Source organism: Amblyomma maculatum, chromosome 3 (genome assembly GCF_055883805.1).
Source record: "Amblyomma maculatum isolate TAMU_Amacu chromosome 3, ASM5588380v1, whole genome shotgun sequence".
Taxonomy (NCBI): domain Eukaryota; kingdom Metazoa; phylum Arthropoda; class Arachnida; order Ixodida; family Ixodidae; genus Amblyomma; species Amblyomma maculatum.
This window is the reverse complement of record NC_139346.1, coordinates 166,709,377-166,728,601: the sequence shown is the minus strand read 5'-3', so window position 1 is coordinate 166,728,601 and position 19,225 is coordinate 166,709,377. Positions and strand designations below refer to the sequence as shown.

Genomic DNA, 19,225 nt, shown 5'->3' with positions numbered 1-19,225 from the left:
GGGGGTGTACCTTGGCTGCCTGTTGGTACAGTACTCGAGCTAGCTCTTAGGCATCCTCATTGCCAGGGACGGTAGCGCGCGGGTATCCAGATTATTCGAATTTTCCTGTTCATCGAAGGATCTTTGCCGCCTGCAGCGAGATCCTGCCTTTTCCAAAATTTTCAACGGCATATGCACCCTGCGACGGGAGAGCATGATAGGTGTAGTCATTGTGGGTCGAGAGAGACCCTCGACCGCATAATATGGGAATGCCCGCACTCTACCGAGTTAGATCAAAATATATATAGTAGAGAGAACTGGGAGTCCCCGCTGCAAAGCCCGAACCCTGAGCTTCAGCGGAACATCGTCCACCTGACGAAGGAGGCTGACCAAGGCCTTCTAGCCAGACTTTAACGCAGCGGTCCCCTTCTCCCAGGCCTGCGTGCCGGGGGCAGGGGTGATCGGCTTTTTCATGGGGGCAAATAAAGTTTTTTTTTTTTTTCAGTCAATCAATCAAATGGAGAAAGGACTGCTATAGATGGCGTGCGCGAATACGCACGCTCTCAATAAGCTTCCCGGTGTTAGTACCAAACAGTGAAAATTCAGCTAAAGCTTTCGAGCGCGCACTTCGTTACGAACAATCACATTTAAATGCGCGATAAAGGCACTGAACTCCACTCCAGTACATTTTCGCGTGCGCATTAAAAGCAACAGACCTTCACGGAGATCCCACGCGCACTTGAATGGAAAACACACTGCTGTACAAGGCTTCTGCACGAAGCCCGACGCGTCGTTCACCCGCGCTACAGTGTTCAAAGCCTTCTAGAACACTGTAACCGCGCGCTGAGAGGGAAAAATGGCGCGCGGAAGCATTTCATGGTTTCGTTTCGTGACGTCGATAGGGACGGGAGCGCGGCCGCCCAACGCGGCCCCGCGACCACGCCTATTTGCCGAACTCTTCCAATATATGTATCAATTCTGACGTCGCGGTACCGGTAACGCCGTCTACTGAATAGTGCGGCTTTCCTTAAGGCGAAAGCCTTTACTTGCTCATGACTGTGGATAAGACTTGTGCGTCCGGGGAGGATGTCACACCGTCATTCTTGAAAAAGGAATTGATGAGTAAAATAATGGTTTAGAATAGCCGCATAAACAGCTAAACAACGAAAAATTCCGGGAGCACTGCAGAATCTGCAGTGGAGATATGCGAAATCCTGGGCGTTGCTGCTGCATACGTACTTACATCGCGCGTCCCTTGTCGAACACAACCAGCGTTCCGTTCAATGCGTCAAAGTTAACCGCAGAAATTAATAAAGGATATGAATTTCTTCTGCCAATTTTGTGGCGAGATATAATCTGTGCGTGCAAAGCCCATAATTCTTTCTTCAGAACTCTTGACTGATCCTTTTAAAGAAACTTGAGATAAGCTAAGGTCAAGCGATGACCCGGACATTCAGTTCAAGACCGTCGAATGGGCCAGCGTTGCCAAAAATAATCCGCTACCCTTTCACAATACAGTTCTATCAGCGTCAGCCAGCGTTCTATAATTGGTTTACAACAGTATCCGTCGCTCGCGGAATCTCGCTGACAAACCTCGCAGACAAATTTCGCCGACGCGAGATTTTAACCATGAGCACAGGCTTTCGCCTTTAAAAAGCCAAAAACCTTCGCAGACTACAGACCGGAATTATCATAAGTTCAAGGCGCGAAAAACTTTGCAAAGGGAAGAATCTCTTCCTCTGCGCTCAACATTCTTCAGCACTCCTCCCCCCTTTCCCGTCCTATCCAACTCGTCTGTGTTCCGGCTCACGCAGGGCATCCTGGAAATGAGGCGGCAAATTCCATCGCTCGCGAGATGACCGATCGAGCAGGCCCCCTCTAATCCGGGATGGACACGCGTGACTCCCTCCTCACCTTCCATGACATTACCCTCCACTACCGCAACACCCGCTTATCCCTCCCTTCCCCTCACAAGTCCCTATCTAAAATCCGCAGCTGTGGGAAGTTGTTTTGGCCAGCTCGGAGCCGCATATTCAACAGCGGCTTACGACCTGGGCAGCGGAAGTCGCTACCAGGCGTGACCTGGAGGCTACGACCAGCAGCCAGAAGGCCGCCCACGGAACGGCGGCAACATAATTTTATTAATGCGGAAGCATTACTTCGCTATGTTCACAAATTTCTGTTCGCAGACCGTGTCCGCAGGCCATATCCCCAGACCGTGTCCGCAGAACGTGTCTGCAAAATCGTGTCTGCAGCAGTTGTGAGTAATTGAGAACTGGTAGAGGTTAATGAGGGGTGTCAGTCGATAGAGTGTGGCGTAATGTTGTGTCCGATAAAATAATTAGGGCACTAAGTTAATTAGGTAATTAATTATAATAACTGGTTCACAGGAAAGAAAAGGCGCAGTATCTGCCACACATATTCTGTGGACACCTGAACCGCGCAAAAGGGAAGGGCGGAAGGCGGAAGTGAAGCGAAAAGAGGTAAAGGGGTACCATAGTAGATATGACGTCAAGGATGTGACGTCACGCAACCGGCAGTCGAGCTGAAAAAAAGGGCATAAGGGAATGGCGCGCGATTTGAAAGTACCAAAGACTAAAATGGGTAAAAAAGAAGTGAATTAAGTAACCAGAAGCAACCAACAGCAGCATCCGTACTTTCGCATTACTCCGATGCAGATTTTGCAGTGCTCACTAATTTTTTTGCCCTTCACTAAATAAAGTTTTTACCACCACCATGAAAGAAGTTTTGTTGGGCTACAGTTCATCGTAAGTTCAAGGCGCGAAAATGCACACGGACGCATGAAAGGTAACGGGACGGAGCTCCGAGAAGTGTTTACATGTGTGTTCATGTGTGTTCTCGCACCTTAAACGTACGATGAACTGTCACCAACTAGCCCAACAAAACATTCTTTCAATGCAGGCCGGAAATTACCTCAACACAGTATGGCTGTAAACACTGCGGAGAGAGGTACACTATAGACCACTTAATCTGGCATTGTCTCTTCCGCCTGGGGCAATGGTCAACATTCAAGACACGGAATCTTGGAAATCTCTTCTACAAGGCGAAAACCTTGAGACCCAATTGTCATCCGCCTGGCGACTGAGGCCGTGAAGAATCAGTGTATTCTTGCGCGCTTCTATAGTTGCGGATTCCCAGCCCCTATTCAGGTCTGCGTACTTGAGTGAGGAAGTAGGGGAACCTCCTATATCGGTGGCAATAAAGCTTCCAATCGATCGATCGATCAATAAATCAATCAATCAATCAATCAATCAATCAATCACCTTGTTCTCTTTGCCCACGATTCCCTGACTGTTAGACAGCGTTTACATGCCTCCTGCTGCGGGATCGAGAGACAAAGCCCTCCTTGCGGTGGAGTCAACGTTCTTGGAACGCGGGTGGAGTTGACTGTACTGGACCCCTCGACTCCCCGACCCCGGCGGTGGTTATATGAACCCTGTAGCCTTTTTTCAACCCGATGACTGAACTCAACCCGCCCTTGTCGGGTTCATGTATATGGCACTTCAGCCCACTACAAAGAAGGGGGGTATGACACGCGAATTCACTGTGACAAAGGGCAGCATTTTTACTAGCTGTCGCTGAATATCTGCCGCTAAACCGTTCGCTTAAGCCTCCGCCCGTTTATTTGACTTTTTATTCAAGATGTATCATACAGACTACACCGATCTGAAAGCTCGGTGTAGTCTGGTAAAAGCAGTTCATCAATCTAATCCAAAGTCGTAATTTGGGTGCACCGAGTGTCATATCAGACGCTGGTACTTTTTTCGCATTGCTTCAGTCCCAATGCACTAATGAATATGACCATCAAAGTCAAGAAACGACAACACGAAGTGGTGCACGATAGCGCATGGCATATTTGTTGAGCGACTGAGACGGCTCAAACAATGGAAAGACGAAAAGCAGCCATACAGATTCAGTCGTGCTTGAGAAGATAAAAATACATGATTAATTTGGCGCGCGGTCGGACTTGTGCAAAATATTTTGAACGTAACATCTACACCGCGTAAACGCGAACCTCTGGGACAGCACAAATTTCCATGACCATCAGTTGTTAGTGTCTATTCTTAACCTGTTTGACTCCAGAGATGGAAACGTCATACGGGAGAATTAACTTGAATAACCAACAACACGCAATAAAAATTTGAGAAATTGCTGATTACATTCGATGAGGAGAGTGTTGTCGATCCTCGACATCGCACTACGCGAATTTCACTAAGCGTGTAAACGAAACAAAAACTCCGTGCTGGTTGTTTCGATATTAGCGCGAGCGACTTCGACATCAGTAGGCACGCCTTTTTTTCTTTGTGACATTTTTAATCGTGTCAGCTGGCGGCGGCCATGTGACCACAAGGCGTGACGCATTGTGCATGCAATGGGCGCCTCCGCTGGACCGGCGGGGTATCGTCAGCTACTGTCTAGAGCCTGCCCTGTCGTCGCTGCTTGCGTTATTGATATGACCTTGCGGCCAGACAACGGCCACGGCGGGGGGTACTTGTCGAGAACGGATGCGTGACGGCGCTTGGCTCAACACTTTTCTGCAAGGGCCGACGGAGCTCGGCAGCAACAGGTGAGCGCTCATGTCCGCTTTCGCTGCCGATCGCGCTGACAGCGAATGCATTGGTGCTTTGCTCGTTCTGGTTGTTTGTGCTGTGACTACGCATGCAAGACCGCATAGTCCTTTTCATAGTGCGGCGTGCGCCGCCCAGATCCAGCGGTTTCTACGCCGACACGGTCCTCGCCTTCTCAGATCGTCCGTTGAGCGCGTCTGACATCCGAAACCAGCGTTTTGAAAAACGCGATCATTGCCATTCGGCATTAGTACGCTGACCGTGTGCAGTGCAGCCGCAGTCCGAGATCAAACCTGCTACTTTGAAATATATGGGTACAGGTTCGCCGCCGAAATTGGGGAGAGGGCTTTTTTGAGCTCGACGCGTGCGGCATACCGGTTTTTGTTTCTCCTTCCAGGGTGTATTACGATGTCGAAAACTTTGGAACGAACATGCTCTGAACGGACGTTAAGAAACGGGGAAATAAACAAGACAAGATCAAGTAAGTCTAGGAGCTTAATTCGCATGCTGCATCTTGTGTGGGTTATAATTTATCCGTGATAGACCAAATTATGTACAGAAAGAAATACTTGCCCAATTTGAACAGGGACGTCTCGCAGCAATATTTTTCTGCCCCACGTTGTGCTCTTGTTTCAATCGTTTAGGGCACCATATTGTTTTCGCTAGGATCACATAATGTGCCTTATCACACCAATGTGAAGTATTGCAACTTAAATCTAGATCATGTAAACAAGCTTTCACTGAAACTTGAACGTGCATTTAAATTATTACTTTGGGCTGGCTTAGCTTTTTAGTTTTGATTGCAGTATATTCATCACATTGGTTATTTTTCAGGGACACCTGAAGCTGCAGACATAGTGGAAGTGTTGAAAAAACGATTGGCCTTTCTCTCAGGTGAGTTGGCGCTTGGCAGTTTTTTTATTTTTATCTTTCTTCAGTAGTTTGGCATTTTCATCATCTCATTACATGGTGAGGATAGCAATTAGTGTTTTGCATGTTACACAAAAAAAAAATGCATTGCACTCAACTTTCGATACTTAATAGTTTCGCTTTTTCTTAAGTGACTGTCCAAAAGGTGTTGACAATATGTGAAAAAACTTGGCTACCGTGCAAGTGTTTTGTGACCATATATTGTAAACACAACCTGAGACAGGTCTCTTGGGTTCACAGGGCAAAACATAGTCGCGACGATAGCACCATATCATAAGATGGCTGCAGCACCTCTGAAGAACACTTCACCTCAGCTTACTCTTGGTGATAAAGGGTGCTGACAGGGAACTAACACACTGCCAGTGTCAACAAGATATGTGTTTGCAGGGTCTTGAAACTTGATCCTTCTCTGGTATATGCCTTCCCTTTTGGTAGTGTTTTACTAAAATCATTCAGCCTTATAGTATGAATGCCATTAAGGTTTTCATGTGCAGAGACTAAATTTTGTACACATTGGAGATCATGTCAGGTTTTCAAGGATTGTCCATCGTTTCGGCACACCGCAACACATACAGGTGCGGACATAAGTAAATTAAGCATGCTTTTCCCTTTTCAGTTCAAACTAAAATCACATTTTCTGCACTGGAGATAAGAAAACAATATTTGTCCAAGTGAAAGAGACCAGGCATCTACTACCTGTTCGCACATACCCCAACTTCAAGTTTCAATTATGCAACGCGTGAAAAATGTTAGAAGGAAATAGTGGGCTCCGTTTACTCTTATCCGCACTGGTACATTAGACTTGCAGTTTATGACCACTCGTATTACTGCAAAAGACTGCAGAAGCTACTAATCTAGGTTTCTTAGTCTCTTAAAACAATAGCATTGAAGTCCCCCATTCACTGAAAATCCAGCGTCGGCGTTGGGAGTGAAAAATCATGAGTGCGGCACTGGCAGGCAGTAGCTGGCAGCTGACATGGCTATGTACTGACTGGATGTATTTTGCCTGACGTTACGTTTGCCAGGAGCTGCCAGCACTGGTCTCTCCTTTGATATAGAAGGGTGACATCAGAATCAGCCTGCCAGGGCCCTTGCATTCACGTTACCCCTAGGCCACGCAGGCATGTTCATACAGCTTGGTTAAAACAGGGTTTTGTGTGTAGGCAGATAACTTACGCCATCGTGTCGTACACTTAGACGCAGAGCTTGAGTGTCCCCATTTATTTATTTTTTTTACCATGATTATGATTGTAGCAATAATGTTCACAGAACATAAATAAGAAGCAGTCTTTGTTTTACCTTGTTTTCTGCATGGCATCGGGCTCTGCACATTATGAGATTTTTTTAAGGGGAAGTTTGCCGACAGTGCTAGTGACAACATATTGTACTATGCTCGAAAATATTTGTCCTTAAGCACGTAACGCACCAGACGCTTTTTGTTTGCATCGTTTCTCACGAGTGATACCTAGTGGCCTCCTGCACTTTGTACCCAGGTGGTGTTGACAAGAATGGTTACACATTACTTTGTGTGCCCGCGCCATGTGACGACTTCATGGTGCAAGATTTCAGGGAAACACTGCTATACCTTAGGGGACTTATGGAGTGAGTGTTTCCCTATTTCCTTGGTTCTTTTTTTTCCACCTGCTTTGGTTTCTTGTTAATGAAACAGCTTTGTGGAGAAAAAAATGAACACTTGTGTGGCCGGCAAACACTTGTGTACTGTAGTATTGTTGCCACGTAAGCTCAGGCACCCAGAAATATCAATAGGGTCACTTTGGTAGAGCAGAGTGTTTGACAGACTTGCAGAGAAATTCACAAAAACACTGCATACATCCACTCAGATAATAGAAAGGTAAAAAGTCTATAATGTTCATTTTGTTTGCGAAAGTTGAATGGATGTCGTATCATGCATAAAGCTGTCGCTTGCACTTACAAAGAAAAGTGCCGATGTGCAAAATGTCTAGACCACTTTCATTGCTAACCTGAATCAGTGCGGGACAATGACAACACCTTGAGCACTGTGCATGCAGTGATCGCTCTATAATATTGAGAGGTTTTTTGCAAGGCATAAAAATAATCCCTCATGGGATGGATGAAGGAAGGGAAAGGCTATTTCGAAACTGTAGCACAGTCCTTTTGCAACATACTAAGTGCATTACATTTCTTGTTTAGAAACAGGTTGATCAAAATGAGGCATTTTACATCGTCATTCAAATTAAGTTAGTACTTGAATGGTCATGGTTAGGGAAAAGTTAATTGTTGCTTCCCTCATTGACCTCCTGCTGTCGCTCATTGTGCTAACGCTCCTCAAATGAACTCTGAGCAGTCCGTGGTTATATGTACTATACTGAAATAGTGACATATAGTAGTATACAGTTTAAATAGAATTGCTGCGAATAACTCTCCTAAACCTAGTTACAGAGTGAAAGCTGTATTATTATTGGTTACACTTGTAGAGGTTCAGCTATCTTTGAACCAAGTAAAGAGCGTGAGCCATCGACCGCTGCCGCAGTCACTGCTGCCGCTTCGATCTTGGCTCAATTCCGCGCTTGGTAAGCGTCTTGGCAACTGCCTTGTCTCCATCGAAGCAGGGGAAGAAGTCGTCTCTAACGCGGCAGTATCAGCCAGATCTCCCTCTCTTAAGCGAGAGCTCTTTTTAAGAGAGTGGCAAGTCACGTCCTTCATCACATGGCCACAGCTGGCGAGGCAGGATTCGATGCATAGCAGTAGCAGCTGAGCAGTAAACGAATGAAGTTTTTAATATTTGACTGCAGAAAACAAGCAAGGGGGCATTGAGATTCTTGAGCCTTTAATTTGGTGCAATGTTTAGCTTTTTATGTAAGTTACAAGACAAGGTTTAACAGGGGACTACTTTCTGTCACAGTGGAATTGTGTGTCGCGGTTAGCGCTGACTTGAGTCGCATCTGACTGTAGTGGCATTGGTGGCAAAGAAGCCGTGATGTCATTTTTTGTCAGGGCTCATCGGATATTATAAATAGCTTTCAGTGCTTTTTTGACAGTTGTCACTTGATTAAAACTCAAGTGATCGTTTATAGATTTATATCTAGCAGCTAGCCTGCTGTGTATCAGAGCTAGTGCTTTTTAAATGTATGCTTGTTACTTTTATATGGGATTAATAGCTCTGTATTCTTGTATTTTCATATTATCTATTTTTTCCCATTCAGTGAGGATGATGACGGCAAAATTACTGTGGTAGTGCAAGGAGACTGTGCTTGGGGCAACAAGCTTGAAGGCGTGAAGTCAGCTCTGCAGGTGAGCATTACTCATTGCTGTCCTCATTGTGCTCACAGGCGCCGACTGAGGAACAACTGAATTTTTTTTTTATTTCGAAGCCGTACGTCTAAATAGGCAACAGGGAAAGGGGGAACAACAAGGAAAGCTGCGCAAACGTCGGTGATCAGTATAGTTAAGTCAAAAATAAAGGTGTAGATGAGAAAACAAAACGCGATATGAGGCTAAAAGCGATAAAAGCCAGCGGTGTAAAGGGCCGAGGTTATGGAATGACTGTTAAGAATGATAAAACATTAAAATCAAGAAAACATGGCCGTAAAAGGTTGGTACAGGCATAGTAACATTAGAGAAAATAAAACCAGAAAAAAAAAGGGGGTTAAAAGCAGATCAAAATATACATGGGCCAGTAAAAGAAAAGCCTTGAATGGACACATGGAAGTGACTATGAAACTGCCACGCCATCCAGGAAATCAAGTTCTTTCTTTGACAAGGAGATAGAAGGTGTGCTTACACATTCAGCTTTTGCGTGTTGTAAAGAGTGCTTCTGTAATTTCTCTGGACAGCCTGTTTTGTCCTCTGCCTATGACGACACACCGTTTGGGGTCAGGAATGCAGCTACCATCAGGGTTATCCTTATAACGATCACATTTCTTGCAATACTTAGTGAGGTTACCGGTGATTGATACATTGTCATACTGTTTTCATGTTCCTTAAGCCTTATGTTAATACACCTTCCGGTTTGCCCGATGTACCTCTTCTCGCATGATACTGGCAAAGAGTTAACAACTGCAGTTTCACAGGGCACATATTGAACAGAATGCGTCTTCCCATAACCACAGGGGACCCTTTTTGCGCTCGCTGCTGGATGCTGCGGGGACGTCATGTTTTTTGTGCTTCTTGATAATGGAGCCAGCCACAGAAATTTGAAAATGTAAAAGGTAGCATGCTTTTGAAAGGTACTCGGTCTGTTGGCTAAAACTATGCTGAAATAGGGGGTCACATGATTATTGAAGTGTGTTTTGAAAGCACACTTTTACTATGCCCCGCTTAAGAAGTTTTATATGGGCAGACGTAAAGGGAAGGAACGGTTTTTTGCTTCGAGGTTGATAAGCCTAGCAGCTGTCCCTATCTGAAAATTGCAGGCGCAGGTCGAGAAATCGGATTCACCGGTCATCCAGAGTTTCATGTGTCAATGTGAGAGGCACGCATTGTTCAAGTACGAAAAGAACATGGGATACCGCTGAGTTATAAGCACTCTTGTTGCATCTTAAAACGACGCGATAATCGTTGATGTACCGGAATCTATTTACCACCACGCTAATCTCAAGAATCCTGCCATTCAAAATTCGGTAATGCTGGGCGAGAAAATGTTCACTTAGGATAGGTGCGACACAGGAGCCAATGCAAACACCTTACTTTTGGACGTAGGTATGTTGATTCCAAGTGACAAATGATGACTTAATATAAAACTCTAAAAGATGGGTAAAATTGCTAACAGATGGCCTGATTTCATTCTGAAAATTAACGGCAACAAAAGTGTCGATAGCAGCTTCAGTGAAATCCATCAATTCTCTGTGTGGAAGTGAATAGTATAAATTCTAATATCTACGAAAAAAGTCATTAGAACATTGTCATGAGGAGAGCTTAAGAAGTCGATAACCTGCTCAGAACTGTTGGCAGCAAACGGATCATCAATGGTTAATTAATTTTAACTTGTCCCTCAGAAAAATAGCAAGTGGCTTCAGCCATGACTCTTTTTCAGGTACTATGACACGGAGTGGTATTTCAGACTTGTGGGCCTTACGGTGAAGGACACATGTCCACTAAGACGACTTGCGGACAAAAGGCTGGCGGTCAGCGTGTCCAGTTCGAAAGACTTACATAGTTGTGTAGGCTGGTGTCACTTCTGTCGAAAACGTTGTTTAGGGCGCTGGAGGATCTCGAACTGAATTCACCTGCAAGGAGCACCGGGAAGCTGCCTTCTTTATTGGAAGGCACCAGAAACAGTCAGTTGTTTCGGAGAAAGTTGACGGTTGTCTGCACTGGAAATTTTTTCGATGATGGTTGGCGGCCAAGCAGGACGTCGACGCTACCAGATATGCATATGGTCTTGCCGGATTCAAATGCTTGTTGTCCGATCAGTCTCACTATGCCGAGAAGTCCTGCTGAAGTCTTCCTGGGTTGTACCACGAATTTCGGTCCCGGGCTAAGAAGATCTCGCACGTTATCTGGTAGCCGGACGTCACCAACCGTGTGAACCGGGTTACACGTTCTCACTGGCTTCTTTGGCAACTATTACTGCAGAGCGAGCAGGCATCGTTGCCACATTAATTCCGCCATGCTGTTGAGGACTCGAAGACATTCCTTCCACGTGCTAAGGTTACTTTAACACAGCTGCAGTAATAGGGCATCCTTGAAGAGACGGCGTTGTCACTGCTAGTCTGGTCTCAGAAGTTTGAGTACCCGAATCCTGTGGCCGGATGACGGAGCCAGTCCACCGAATAAGGCCAGGACATCCTGTGGCAGTACCTTATGGCGAATGCGAAAGGAGAGGATTCGGGACCGGCAGATCGCATTGGCAGCAAGAGAGAGGAGTAGGGTTGAGTCGGAGTCGAAACAACTAACAGAGCCCGAAGAACAAGAGATGAAGTTCACAAAAGCAATGTGACAGGCTAGTTGGTATTGCATATCTGTATACGAGCAGCGCAGTTAACAGGACACACGAGGAAAGAGACACACACATGAGCAGTATCGTCCCTGTAATCAATGGTTCGAGAGGGAGGGTGCACAGTCGAAGACGATATTGTGTGCTTGCATGCTTGTTGCCTTTAAACTTCTCTTGGAAGAAGGAAGCAGAGCCTTTGAACTTGTCGTAATCTTTCTTGGTGGGTGCATCCCTTTATTGTAGTAAAACAGCGTGTTTTCTGTTCTGCACGTACCTGTAAGTTTGGCGGGAGTGAGCATTACTCTGGCAAGAGCTTCACTCTGATAGCCAGGGCAAGGTTATGTAAATATCACTTGACAGATAGACAACCATTATCAGTTGAATACATGGTAGTATCATGTTGTGCTTTATTTCTTGCCTGCTGTTACTGAAGAGTATGGTGAAAATTACATTGCGACGGAATGTATTATCATTTTTTAGACGGTGAGTGATTGAGTGTGTACGCAAATGTTTGAATCTATCTAAAAAATACTCGCGAAGGCACTGTGCAAAGTCGATGTCTTGTTTTGAATGAAACCATGAATAGCATGCAGTTATAAGATAGTGACACCGAGTGGAGCCAGTTTGGTACTTCAACCTTTCACATGACGCTCATAATTTGAATTCAGACGGAATGTTCGTTTTCCCTAATTTTATATACATTCCTCAAAAAGGTTGATGAGTAGTTATACATTAGTTTCTACCAGCCCATCCAAAATCATATACAAAGACGTTCGTCAGTGAGATAGTAACATTGAAACGCCAGGATTTGTCTTACAATCACAGACGGGATTATAGAATCATGTTCTGCTTCACACATATGTCTGATAGTAGAAACCAAAAAAAAAAAAATAATTGTATTATTGCTGGCCAAATTAGTGTGCAGAAAAATAGCAGAGGATGTAGCAGTCAAGCTCGCTACTTGTTAAGCATTTTTTGCTGGACAAAGCAGTTACCGTAAAATACCAAGCAAGCACCTCCCTAAAATTTGTACATAATCACAAAATATTGTGGAGTGGGCACTTGCAGGGTCCAGGTGTGGAAATCTTGAACGGCTACAGGGCAGATTGGGCCCTTACTTGTTCTGACAACTGATCATTAAATTTGAGATGGTGGCCATTAGGGTGGGGGCTTTTATCAGAAAACATGAAAAGCAGGGTGATTAAAGTATGGCTAATCTTTGTTTCTTCGAAATTTGAAATCTCAAGAAAAAAGAGGTGTGGACACTTATTCAAGCAGGGATGGGTGCTCGATATTTTACGATAAATGTTTGTGGAATAAAGAAATTACATACTTCCACGTTTAGGGCAGTTTCAGAAAAATCTACGAGCTTGGTACATGCACATTTGTGTTCATAGCAGGTAAAACGTAAGTTAGCTTATGCATTGAGACAAGCAACTCTTTCATTTTATGGATGGTCAGAAAAAGCACAAAAGATCCAGGCAATGGAAGATATACTATGTTTGTACACTGTTAAATTTTAGTTATGAACTGTGGTTTGAAATAGCTCTACTAAAGGTCCACAATAATTTGGATAAGGTGGCTTAAGTAAACCATCAAATTGAAGCAGTATTTCTGCAGACCATACAGCAAGCAAAAAGCTTACTGAAAATTGCAATACGAATAGAAAATTTTCTCTTCATACAGGCAGAGTTTTGGATGCGAGTGCCCATGTGCTGTGCAATGTCGCCGCACATTATGAAAACCCAGGTGGTTTTTATAACCCTCCATTGTAATATCTCTCATAGCTCATGTATTGTTTCAAGATGTTACACTCCGCTATTTAGTTTCATTAAAAAGCTATGGATGGCACTTAAGACTGTTTATATTTTGTGAAGCGTGGGCAACTCGTCATGATTTCATTTATTCTTATTTTCAATGTCACTGACTATCACGACTTTCATCTGCATAGCACATTCGCTAGCTTCACTGTCATTCAGCTTGGACCAGTGAGCTCATATTTTGAGGGTCCTGGATTCGATTCTCACATTTTCTAAATTAGCCAAATTTTATTTTTGCTTCAATTACTTTCATTTGGTTTCAGGAACCTTCCAAATTAATTTGGAGTCAGTCCAAATGTTTTTCACCTGTTTTTGACTGGTAATGTCATGTGGGTCTGGAGGCTTTTTCGAATTCAACGGTGGTTGCTGATTGGTCTCTAGGTTGATGACGTCGCAGTCTTGCTTCACATTTTCTGCGAAAAGGCTGGCGACACTGCTGTTTCACTGCTAATAGAGCACATAACGCTTTTGCCTTAGAACATGTATCTTAACCTTACAGTATTCATTATTTCGTGTGTTTAACAGAAGCCTTACAGTATTCATTATTCCATGTGTTTGACAGGAATTAACGGACCTTATTCCTGTTATTGTAATCTTGTGTGCTAGTCAATACTGCTCATGCCATGCTTGCTTTATTATGTACTGAGGTGTGACCACTGGTCAGCTTCCATAGCCTAATACAAGAATAAGCATCTGATTGCATTAAAGCCTTATGTCACTTGTTCTTTTTTTTCAAGAACAGGGACAACTAATTTGTCATTGGTTCATGTCCTTCAGTCATATTGTTTGCAAAATCACTTCGGAGTCTGGCCAGCTAATGCCCTGAGTTTTCGAAAGCTTTGACAGGTTCATAGAACTCCGAATATTAGATACCAATACATGAGGTCATTTTCAAAGTCTGCACACTGACTGGTATGGTTAAAAAGATTTCTTGTCTTTTCTAGGTGTAGCAGAAGTCGCTTTTTGTTGTTGTTGTTAAATTGTTTGTCTGAACATCGCTGTGGAGAGAAAAAGCTGTTCTCTTAAGAAGCTAAACATTGATGCAACGGCTTCATATACCTTAATGACCGTTATGGTAATTTGTCTCCTCTTTGTAAATTTTTGCTCAGGATGTGCTGGGCTCCAGACTGAATTCGGTTTTGATCCACCACCACCACAAGTCCTGGGATGCCCGGTCTTCCTTTAGGGAGAAGCAGTCGTCACTGGTAAGAGGGATCACTATTCGTTTATGCATATTATAGATGCACACAGACAGGCTGTACAAGTGCAGCCAAAATTATTACAGAGCATGCTTCGACCTTCAAGTTTTGTCACACTTTCTGCAGAGCAGATGTGATGATTTCGTGTACGAGTGCCCCTAAAGTAAAACAGACCACGCGAATGAACAGCGTTCATTTTTTTTTTTTTTTTTTATGCCACATTTTAGATGTAGTGTGCTTAGCTTGGGTACATTAAGTAGAGTGGAGAGCTGGGCCAGTTGGTACATATTGGTAAGGATTAAAACCAGCGGAAAGACGCAGACAAAGAGAGAAGCACACAACACAACGCTGGACTAACAACTGAGTTTATTGCTAAGAAACTGACATTCATATATACCCTTCAGCGAAGAAGCAACACATGCGCATGTGGCAAGAGAAATCATCAAAAAGACAATCACGGAGAAAATTACCTTAACAGCACGCTATCTATGTGCGTTGTAAAGAGCTTAGAAACTGAACTTCTTTATCATACAAGGTAACAAAAGTTTCGCTGACATAAGTTTCATTATTTTTAATAATGTCAAAAGCCTCCAGGATTTCGCGTTGCCTTTTTGTTTTTCCCCGCCCCAGAATAACTGTTTCCTTAAGCAGCGGCCTGCATTTATGCTTCCGGCAGTGTTTCGGGTACATGTAGGATATCCGGATGACTAGTACAACGCTTGTGATGTTCGCCTCATTAGCTGCCCAGATGAAGCTGTGAAGTCTTATAACATGCCTACGTTCCATTTTAACCGGGCCAGTTCACGGGGATAAGAGTTATTTTATGTGATAAACACCTACATGATGGTTGTCTGCGTTTGATGTGAAACCCAAGTGAGAAAGACAACTTCTCCTGGTTTCTTCAAGCGTTTTTGCTTCGTCCACATTGTCGGGAGTGCTGAAAAAGGGCTGCAAAATTGCCGCTGCTACCCTTTTTACTGTGCGACGCAGTAAATGCGATGTCTCTTCACAAAACGGGCCCCATCGCATTTTGTGGATGATTCATTGCGCAGTTAATGCGGCGAAGTGCGCAGTGTGGTAGCAGGGAGCGAGCATGCCCATGTTTGGATTCACGAGTGTCAGATGCCATGGACTTACATGGGGCATCGGCCTGGACCGCGCTCCTACTTCGAATTATCCAAATTTTCGAATTAACGGAAGTCGAAGTAACAAGATTTTATTATGTATTGGAATTAGGTTTTGAATCATTACTCTTCTGCACTGGCGTACATCCACACGAAACCTGGCTGTCAATTATGTAGAACACTTATTGGAGCCATCTACCTATATAGCGTTGCCGAAATTACATTGTTTAGTTCCTGGCGAAAAAGTCCAGAAAGTTGAATCACAGAATATTGAAATTCAGCATCACAGCATAGATTCACCTGCCGGAGCAGCAAGCGCTGTTTCTGATATTTCTACATACTTGCAGAGCATGACTTCGATCTTATATCAACAGTAATAATAAAGCAAACGCGTGGAAATTTTCTTTTAATCTATGCGCATGCGTTTTGTGGTATTTTATACATTCTTTATTTTATGTCCAGTAAATGGCACGTAATACTGACATACTGAGCTGGAACAATTAGGACCATTGAGAAAATATTTAACAACACTCACCTCCTTATCCCTGCTAACTTATTCTGCAATCCTAAGGAAACACTTTGACCCAGAATGTATCCTGGGTCTCAGGATGATATATTTGAGCAATATTGAAATTTGGGCTTATTGGTTCATACTTCTGAGCAATAGGACTAAATAGGACCTAACTGCATTGAAGTGCTGACTGAATCACCACATGATATAAGCCTGCAAGAGATTAATAATTTGAACTGAATTTCTTTCCTCACCCATTTCGGTTTCGGTCTCTACAGCCGTGCAATAGCTGTGACGTCAAAATCAAGTCTAGGTCACGTGCCAGATGAGAAAGACAGCAATATAATCATTCCTGTGCCAATGAATTCACTGCACGCCAAAGCCAGCCTGCCTCGAGAACAGGAATTGCAACAAGTGAAGAATCGGTGATTATATCGCTGTTTTTTCGGTCCGCGCATGACCTAGATTTGATTGTGACGTCACAGCCACCTTGCGGCTGTTGAAACCGAAGCAGACGAATAAAGACAATTCAGTTAAGAATTATTTAGCAGTCGTAGCCAATAACCACGCGGTGATCCATATACGGGAGCGTCTTGCGCATCATTAACTAGAAGAAAAAATGCCACCACAGCTCGCCGTCTATACTTTAAATGTTCACCCCCGAAAGGATTGCCTTTGTAGGCTGTCTTAACCCCAGATGCAGCTGGGCAGTGGCATTGGGAAGCAGTTTTCTCCAAGTTTTTTGTGCTGTCACATAGTTTTGCTCGCTAAAGCGTATTTGAGCATTTCAGAGTTGTGAACGTGCAACGTTTGTGTCTGCTACAACTCTTGGATCTGTCTTTAACGTGGCTACTCCCCCGTCTCTTCAGTCTTCACAAACTGGTCTGCATTTGCGTATCTCCTTCCAGGTCAAGAACGTCACCCAAGCCAAGCTTTTCAAACTTGTGAGCCCTCTGCAATTGACACCCGAATTTGGTGGTACCTTACAGTATGACCACCTCGACTGGCTGAGCAGGCGATTGGTGAGTGGCTGCATTTGCCTGAAGTCTGGTAAAGTTTCAGGAATAGCTGTGAAATGTCGCAGATGCTCTTTAGGTTGTTTATTTCGCAAGTTGATTGGTTAAAGCTGCTGTGATAGCAATTCGCCATTCTGTCAAGGTATTCTGAGCCCATTTGCCTACCATGTGCTTGCATACAGGCATACAAATTAAGAATCCACCCCGTAATTTTGACCGTGCTTGACGTGTTCGGTTGTTTTCGAAAGTTCCCAGGTTGCATTGTCTATAGCTGAACGTCTCATCAAGCCTTGCAATCTCGCTATAGGACTACATGTGTCGGATTATCAGTGACGCAATATTTGCACCAAATACACTAAACTATGTCGCACCATATTATTGTGCCACCCTGATAAAAATTTGAAAAATTGTGCCAAACTGTTCCAAATCAGCTGTTCAGCACTTGGGGTGATACTGTATTCCAGATGTCTGGGCAAACAACCTTAGTTGTCATGCCATTTTAAGGAGCTCTATTAAAGCCCATTATAGTTAATTGCATCCCTAAGTTTGCAGTAAAGGGGCTAATAAAAATGAATGTCACAAAGCAGACCTTTATAATATACTTATTATATGTGCAAGCCATCATTGATCCAGCAGCATGGTTTTGATTGGCAGGAATTCGCACAAAATATATAGTGACTTCTGTGTGCGGCATATTTCATTTGCCAGACTATCAGAAAATAGGGCTGTAAACATTTCAGCTTACGAACTCTGCAGTACTATACCTGTACACATTTTTTGGATAGATAAACGTGCCCTGTGCATAGAAGTATAATACTAGCACTGTTAGTTTTACAAAATGAAACCGTAGGGCAGGAGTAGCATTCAGTGCCTTGTGTGCACGTGGCCCCGTTGTCACTAACCAAGGTTTTGTCATTTCACTGACGGTGTGTGGCGTGCAGGCGGTAGAGAAGTACGAGAAAGAGGTGCAGCTTCTGGTGAAGCACACGGACGGGGCATTGAGCACCTGCCGAGGCTGGCTGGGAGGGACTGGAACCCCCCGGATCCCTCTGGAAATCGGCCCCACCATGGTGGAGGTGATTGCCCGTACAATCTACAGTGGTATGTGTACCTCTGAACGTGGACTAAGTTTACATACTTCTTCACTAAAATGCTGATATATGCTGCCGTGTGTGTGTGCATTTGGCAGCTGAAGCCTGGATAACACAATTAGCATCATCGTCATCAGACTGATTCCGTCCACCGATTGACGAAGACCTCTCCCACTGTGTACTAAAACTAGACAGTTGAAGAAAAGGTAGGCTTCGCATAGGGCACTTTGGATATAAAGCCACCAAGGGGCGGAACGTTTGATTCCCGAGGGCCTTCTTTGAAGCCATCTTACACGTGCGGTGTGTGTAAAAAGAAAAACATTCGCTTCGTAACTTTTTACGGTCGAGTCAAGAAGAAATATTGGAGCTAGAAAAAGAAAAATCCTGTGGATAGTCAGCACAGAATCAACTTCTCACAAGTATAGCTTGTAACTGTTGCATTACTTGTTACCACTGCAGGCCAAAGGCTGCTGGACAGCCTTCAGGTTGATGGGGAGTTTGGTTTCAAGTCTCACTGTGGGCAGAGGATGGCCAAGGAGAGAGCAAGCGCATACCACAAGGTGAGGGTTGAAGCAAACATCGCTTTCTTCTTGTCCTTATAGGAAGCCTTCGTCAGATAAATTCTTTGTCTGTTCTACCCTGGTTCTCACATTGGCTTGTTGTATTTTTCTGAGCATTTAAAGTCAAGCTGCATGAACGAGTTGATAAATTCAATAACAAGGCTTGGCTTGCTTTGGAAAAGTTGTTGACATTTCTGTGGGTATCACTAAACGTCACCTGTTGAAGCATCACAGTCTGTATTCTTTCGAGTCAAATGATTTTCCTTGTTTAAAAGTGAATAGCTAAAACGCATTATTTTGTTTGTCTGCTGCAAAAGAGTGTACATTCGGAAACAATAGTTAGCAGGCCATTAATGCTGCGAAAAACCTCAAATTCTTGTGACCTATTTGTGTACCCAAATGAGGTGCAGCTGGAACCATTCTGTGGAACTAGCAAAATAGACCTTTCATTGTGCTCTGGTTCTACCAGGTCAGAGCAAAAAGAACTTC

At 44.0% G+C, this 19,225-nt stretch overlaps 1 protein-coding gene across 1 annotated transcript in view; it reads left to right on the top strand.

Moving 5' to 3' along the window:
• Positions 1–4,327: 4,327 nt before the first annotated feature.
• LOC146196783 (SEC14 domain and spectrin repeat-containing protein 1-B-like) overlaps positions 4,328–19,225 on the top strand; it is a 45,997-nt gene continuing 31,099 nt past the window's right edge. Inside the window, exons 1-9 of the mRNA XM_084598515.1 lie at positions 4,328–4,567; positions 4,966–5,049; positions 5,403–5,462; positions 6,992–7,100; positions 8,684–8,771; positions 14,345–14,440; positions 16,978–17,091; positions 18,027–18,186; positions 18,636–18,736. Of these exons, the coding sequence (XP_084454641.1) occupies positions 4,977–5,049; positions 5,403–5,462; positions 6,992–7,100; positions 8,684–8,771; positions 14,345–14,440; positions 16,978–17,091; positions 18,027–18,186; positions 18,636–18,736 (801 nt within the window). The 5' untranslated portion in view covers positions 4,328–4,567; positions 4,966–4,976. The remainder of the gene's footprint in view (positions 4,568–4,965; positions 5,050–5,402; positions 5,463–6,991; positions 7,101–8,683; positions 8,772–14,344; positions 14,441–16,977; positions 17,092–18,026; positions 18,187–18,635; positions 18,737–19,225) is intronic.